General features: G+C 40.4%; 1 protein-coding gene across 1 annotated transcript; it reads left to right on the top strand.

The window, feature by feature from the left end:
- Positions 1-1,668: 1,668 nt before the first annotated feature.
- On the top strand, positions 1,669-4,004 carry LOC104531305 (protein FAM72A; the record flags this gene model as incomplete). Its single annotated transcript, XM_010176161.1, has 3 exons — positions 1,669-1,784; positions 2,902-3,026; positions 3,910-4,004. Coding segments are annotated over 3 exons (336 nt in total), but the record flags the coding sequence as incomplete, so codon positions are not given.
- Between the last annotated feature and the right edge of the window lie 3,540 nt (positions 4,005-7,544).

Consider the following 7,544-nt stretch of genomic DNA (forward strand, 5'->3'; position numbering starts at 1 on the left):
CCCTCCGAGTCTGTGGCACCGGGAAAAGGCCCCGAACGAACCATTCGGCTCCGCTCCCAGTTCCGCTCCCTCCGCCCTGGGGAAGCCAAGGCCGCCCCTGGTCTGGCAAAGGTTCCTCAGGTTGGCCAGAGAAGCTGTGGCTGGTCCTCCCTGGGAGGGTTCTCGGCCAGGGTGGGTGAGGGTTTGAGCAACATGGTCTAGTGGAAGGTGTCCCTGCTGCTGGCAAGGGGGTTGGAACTGGATGAGCTTTAAGGTCCCTCCCAACCCAAACCAGTCTGGGGTTCTCTGAAAGCTCGACCCTGGTTTAACCGATTCACGGGGCAGACGCAGGCGCAGGCACCGCTGCAAAGCGCTGGTTTCTACACGTGCATTTCTGTCCTGTGGCTGGAAGAAGAATCTCTTGAGCTGCAGCGATGGGAGTGACCGAGCAGAGTCAGCTCTGGCAGCTGTGCTTACCCAAAGGATGCAAAAGATGCAGGTTCTACTGAACATCTGTGCGGTTACGTTGCTGTTGAGTTCACTATTAGTAGGTCTTTACCTTCTAAAATCAGCAGTCCCCTTTCTGAGATTTAACTAAAATCTTCTAAAATCTTCCCTTTCTCAGATTTAAATTGTCCACGCAATCCCTTGTCTGTGATATCTACGAATGCCTGATTTAGTGGTGACATTAGCCGGTGAGACCCGCTATCAGCTGATTCAGAATGTCCATTACTATTCTTTACCTTTTCTCAGCGAGTACTCTTCCATTTAGTTTGCCTCATACTGTGTTTGGCCTGATTTCTTATTGAAAACGAAAATATTTTGCCCTTAAGATTCATCAGAGGATTTTAAAACCTGAATCGCGAGGAAGAACTCATTAAGGTCAAAGGCAAGAATAACGTGTTTGAGAACAGGCGTTGGAATGAGCAAGGCTGTCCCTTGTCTGGCAAATCAAGAGTCTAATTTAATCTATTTGTGGGGAACATGTAGGCTCAGGAAGCCATGGGGAGCTCCTCCAGCTCCTTCCTTAAGCAAAGATTAACATTGGAAATAACTCTCTCTAAACAGAACAAACCTGATCTTGCACTGGTTCCACAGCGACTCTCCCCCGAGTCTGTTGCCTGTTGCTTTCCCATAACAATATTTGAATACTAAGGAAACCAGATTGCAAAATTACATGTTAATAAGAAAGTACAGGTTAAAAAAAAAAGGAGATAAGAAATCAAAGGTTTGGTTTTAAACGTCCTAGCCTTTAAGCTATCGTTATACACTCTTAGCTGAGACTCGCCAGGAGCCGGGGCAACTAGTCTAGAATCAAAACTTCTGACTGATAGCACCAGGCACCTGGGCCCAAGCATGTAGTGATGAGTTGACAGTTGGACTGGATGATCTTAGAGGTCTTTTCCAGCCTTAATGATTCTGTGAAGCGTTAGTAAGTACTAAAAGAAGCAGTGCTTTCGGGTCTAATTTGAGAGGACTTATGATACATTCATGTAATGACTCATGCATCTCTTTTTGTTTCCATATGAGAATGGCCAGTAGCTGATAGGAAAATGGGATTGTGTGGTCCTGAGGAAGCTTAAAAAAAACCAACAAAAACCCAAAACAAACCCACACACACAAGACCATAATGGTAACATCACTTTGTTGTGACTTCAGACCTATATTATCAAAATATTACAGTCATAGCCTCATCTAAACTTCTGTTTTACTTTCTTCCCATCTAGTACTGTTGATTTCATCGGAAGCTGCTATTTTACAGAGATCTGCAAATGCAAACTGAAGAACATCGCATGTTTAAAGTGGTAAGAACACCAGTCAATGACACTAACCCCTCCTCAGGCATCCACAACACTGTGGAAACCTTCTCACTGTAGACTGCTGCCATGGCAAGAGTTAAGGGATGAATGAACAGACTGCACACTCTGTTTCAAATTTAATGCTGCTTGATAGAATCTCAGCCCACTACTTCTGGGCATGGCTGCCAGTCTATTTCTGTGCAAGTCCCAAGTGGAAATGTGACAACCTTGTCAGTAGTCTTGAGTATATGGGAAAGCTTGTATGCCACCTGCCTGATTAAATGTCTGCTTCAGCACCGAGATAATTGTGTGAATAAGGCCGCAGTAAGAAGTAGTTACTCATATTCTAATTAATAGAACATCCTCTTGGCAGATCGAGTTGTTGCTAGCAGATGGAACATGCTGTCACTGAAGTTCGTGGAGTTCTTGTATCCTCTCTATTAATGCCTGATATTTAAGTGTAAAAACAACTCTCAAATAGTTCACAGTTATTTGAGACCATCCTTTCAGCTTCACAATCAAGACTTTTACCTTGTTCAGACTTAAACAGTGGGGGGTTGTGATAGGAACACAGTATTTTATTTTTTAGATGGAAGTAGAGAAACAAATTTCTTACCAGAGCACACGACTGAGAAAGTAGAAAAATCCTTGTTCTAGGTTTCAACCTGGGAGAGTAGAAAAGGCTTTACTATTCTCAGTCTCTCTACTCCTACTACAATACTCTCCTTTGCACAGTGCTTCTGTACAGATGGATTTTATGTGCATGATGAACTTCTACATTGATTCCAATGGAATCACAGTCCTTCAAAAAACAAAATAAAACACAGAACTGAGAGACAACACCATTTGGTGGTATGTAAACTAATCTGGATTACACAGTTTAGATCACTAACTGGTTCTCTATGCCAAAGATCTAAAACTTAGATATTCTGTAACTCCTGACAGATGTTCCCTAAATATTTGAGATGCTTGTTTAACTATGTTCCCTTAATTTTATTGAAACAGGAGCCTTGTACAATGCTTTAGTACTGTGGCTATTTAACATTAGTTTGAGCTGGAAAAGGCATCAACATCTCTTTTCATCAGGCATTTGTGTTGCTCATTATGTCACTTGTCTTTCTAGTGGTAATGTTGTTGGTTATCACGTGATTTCTCCCTGCAAACCTTGCCTGCTGTCCTGTAATAACGGCCACTTCTGGATGTTTCATAGCCAAGCAGTCTTTGGCATCAACAGACTAGATTCTTCCGGTAAGGAACACATGTTTCCTTCTTTTCTTCCCTAAAATCTTGAATTCCAAGTCCTCCTTCTAATGAGGCATCTCAGCATAGTCAAAGCATACAGAGGGAGCGTAACATATGGAGGCATAAGGCAAGTGTTACTGTATTGCTAATCTAGCAAGCTACTTTGCACATGAAAATTCTAAATGGAAATTTATCTTCACCAGAAAATCTTAACCTACCCCTTTTGTGGACAGAAGTCAGGGTTTTCTGAAGCAATATTAGAACTAATAGAAACAGAGCCACCAGCTACTATTTATAGCGGTAGGCAAAGCTTTACTGTGCTATTAGGCAGCTGTCCAATGGGCACTCTTTTTGGGTGAGTCATGTTGTCACTTTGACCCTGTATAACTGAGTCCTCATTAGCTCAAGCTGAAGTTACAGCTCATGCTAGCTAGTTTCTTCAGCTAGGTGTTGTTTGGGTGCCAAGTGTCTAGTATAATTTGCCTTGAGTTCTCAGGAGTGCATAGCATTCTGACAAATCATTTCTCCTCCTTGCAGGTGGGAATAACTTATTGCCTAAACCTTTCAGTGTCACCTGTGTTTCAGATCAATGCATTTAAAAATAAATCAGCCATGACAGGATTATCAATAGCTACATGAATTAGCTATATAAACACATCTGTGGGCAGGGACTTGCTCTTTGAACTGTGCTGTAAACAACAACACTTACCAGATCACTTTGGAAGAAAAACAGGAAGTAATCTAGATATATTTAACATGAACACGACTTACTAGGTTTTGCAATGATTAGTTATTTTCTCTGAAAATAGCCAGTTGTACAACTTAAAAATAAAGTCACAATCAAAAAATACTTTTTTCTTCCTTTGTCTTCTTACCTCCTTCCCATCAGGTGTGAATGTGTTGCTCTGGGGCAACTTGCCAGATTTGGAGGAAAGCACAGATGAAGATACAGCCTGCATCTCAGAGGAGGAGTATATCAGATAAACGTTACCTGCAATATCCCACAGCATCTTCCCTAGACTCATTACGTTGCTATTTGGTTTGGATTTTTTTTTCCTGCTGGCCTGTCAGAGCTTTAACAATCCAGGAAACCAGGAAATCTGGAAAACAATCCTAAAAAAGGAAGGTATCATCTTCCTCTTTCACTGTAGCCTCCCCTTAGACTCTTGAATCTGCCTAATGTGCATCTTTGACTAGAGACACACCTCGGTTAGATCTGGAAATACAGATGGAAGGTGCCTTTACTGAGGTCTAAGTGTGTTTTGTTTTTACATTTTAAGTCTCAACAGTTGATAACCCTTCCTAACTGTATTTTTTTCTTCTTTCCTAGAACAGTATTAATTTTCAGTTGCTGTAAGTACAGCCTAAAAATCTTAAGAGACAGTCAGTCTGGTTGACCAAGTTCTGAAAGAACTTGGCTTTTATGGTCACAGACCATTGCCCAGAGCTTCTATTCTGAGTATATAGAGTTGCTGAATAAGTGGCTTAAAGTATTGAAGCTTTGGCTTTATGATCTGGCTCTCCTGCTTTTAGCAGCTTGTTCTTTGGGCATCTGAGGCATGTGAGGATGCTCCTGACCATGGACTGGGGAGCTATCAGAGTCTTCCCATCTTCATCTTTCAGTACTTTTAGGGTCATGTTTCTGTAGAGAACAAGTTCATTTTTTTTTTTCTTGCTAAAACCTAAGACTACACCAGAGTTTTTCCTAAGGTCAACAATAAAATCCATCCAGTTTTATCTGTTATTTTTTTTTCCCTTTATAGGGTAGGCATCCCTCCAAAGCAGAACTTGGGCATCTGATTGTGTCTTTTTAGAGAAAGACAAAAAGAGATCACATTAAATATTTGGTGCTCATGCCTAACCTTACATCCTGAAGCATACAGGCAATCTGATTCCTGTGAGAAGTAATGGATTCAAAGCTCATTATCTGAGTCATTACAGCCACAGTATTTAACTTATGAACTAAATACTGTCCCCTTCAGCTTTTCCTGAAGGATCACCTTTAGAAAATTCAAGGTACAATCATATAAGAGAGCAGAGTACACTTTTACATTTGGACTGATGCTGAATAAATCGTTCTGTAGCCTTTTGTGATACTTGGAAGAGGTGCAATGAAGACAGATCTGAATTGTCTTAGTATTTTTACTGCATGTTATACATTTCTTAATTAACAGTACTACCTCTTCTGCATTGTGTAAATGTACATTGGTGTGTATATATATGTATGTGTGAGTGTATGTATTGTTTTGATTTCCTGTGTTATGTCTGCTCATTAAATAAAAGGTTTGGACTGCACAGCTGCCTGGGCTATAATAAATATGGATGTGTAATGATGTTAGATAATCAAAACAATGAAACAGCATCTTGTATTAAACTAGTTGAATATTTAGGTTCTTAGTACTATCATTTTGTTATAGAGACTCACAAAAAATCACCTCCTTTTTTAGACTGACAAACCTGTCAGTTTCTCAGTCTTAAAGGTGTTTAGACATAACTGTTACAACACAACATTCCATCTTTTGCCAGTTTATGCTGTGAATTTGATCATGTTGTGACTACAGAATTAAGCTGGCAAGGTGACATCTCACACGAAGATTTTTTTTTCCCCAACAGAATTCATGAGCTAAAAATACATCTGATTGTTTTTGTATAAGTAGCACAACAGTTCAAATAAAATTCCCATAATTCTGCTTTGTTGCAGGTTCAACACTTACCATTTATAACCTTCACCATTCCAAGTCAATTCTGTGTCAGTGGCAGAGCTGACTGTAGAGCTGTTCTCTCACAGAGAACTAGAGGACTATGATTTCTCCTACATCAAGTCAATAATTCTGGTTTTGTTCCCTATCTGTTCATACACATAGAACTGGAAGTTCTACTATGAACTACCTTAATTACACAGGCCTGTTTGAGCTAGTTCATCTCAACCAGGCATCAGCTTGAAATAAAAAATGAGCCAACTTTTAAGTAAGTTCAGTACTTTTTTTTTTATAATAAAGACATTGTAAGTTTTACATACAAAGTAAACAATCATCATCTATTGCCCCAGCTGTCCTGAATGTTTCCAAATAAACTAATCATGTCTAGGGCTATTTCTGTTCTTTCTATGTGCAACTAAAAGAACTGATTAAGCAGTTTGTGGTAAAGCCACTGCTCCCTATTCTCAGGGCCTTAATGTTTTGGGTTAAGTTTGCAAGGATCACCCTGTGTAGGAAAACACTTTCCAGGTTGATAGATCTAACACTAAACAGCTGGCACAAAAATAGATCAATATTTCTAGAAACACTCCCAAGTACTTCACCCCACCCAAAGCTTCCTTTGAAATAAAACAACTTGGGTCTTGCTTTAAGGGAGTTTCTTGTTTTCTTTGTACTCTTCAACATACAAGATAGGTATGTTGTAGCACAACCCCAGAATCTGTGGTGAATCATCTGGAAGGTGATGGTTGCAAGGCATTTGGTATAATAATACTGAACATTAAGACAGATAACTTCCAGAATTAATATATCAGCAGGATTCATCTTCCCAATAGATCTCTGGTCTGTCTGACACAAAGCTGGGCAGCTCTTGTCACCTTTGGGAAGGATTTTACAGTGAAATTTCACATGATCTTTGCTGTGCAGCCAGTGAAGTCAAAAAGCAGAGCACAAAGCTGGAAAACAAGAACCAAGTCCTAAGGCTTTTCTCTTCTGCTCATTAGGGTACACAAGGCAAGTAATTAAAGAACTTTGGTGTCTCTAATCAGATCTGGTTTTATTCAGAAAGGACTGAACACCAGGCAAAGGGTCTGAAATTTTAGACTCAAAGTCAGGGCTTCTGCAAGACTTGTAAAGTCTCCTGGCACCGACAGCGCAGCTGGAAGGGCTGCAGCCAGCCTTCATGCCTGCAGAATTGCATCTGCCACAGGGCACTCATCACTCGGAGGGTTCCCAGCCCCTTCCCAGCTAGGAGGGATTGTGTAATATGGACTTGTAGGTTCAGGGTCACAGATTTGTTTGGAGGAAAACATTTGAAAGTAGAATTCCAAAAGCCAGTGAGGAGAAATAACTTGGATTTGATTTTTAAATCACAGGGACCTGTATGGTCACGCTGCCATCAATGGTCACCCATTTTCTTTCCTGCAGTACACAATACTAGCTGGAGGGGTAGGAGAAAGTCATAGCAAGACAGTGATAAATTGATTCCCCTTCACATTAAATAAGACACTAAAAAAAGCACATTTAAATATTCTTCAATATGCCAGTACGGATTAATGCCTAATCATCATCTTACATTTATGTAACACCATTCATCCCAAAGTGCTTTACAATGACAAACAGTTAAGAATTCTTTTACCGTTGAACTGCAGCCAACTCCAGGATGCACAGCAGCTGCCAAGCAGACAGCACGCTGCAAGGACCATGGTAAGCATCATCCTGTAATGAAATTCAGTACGTGATCTCTATCAGTACAAACCAATACGTTGATTATTGAGGGAGGTTCAACTTGAAAGACACTCTCTTCTTACACAGCCTGGAATGCAGT

The sequence above is a fragment of the Antrostomus carolinensis genome, unplaced genomic scaffold (assembly GCF_000700745.2).
Source record: "Antrostomus carolinensis isolate BGI_N321 unplaced genomic scaffold, ASM70074v2 scaffold35380, whole genome shotgun sequence".
Taxonomy (NCBI): Eukaryota; Metazoa; Chordata; class Aves; order Caprimulgiformes; family Caprimulgidae; genus Antrostomus; species Antrostomus carolinensis.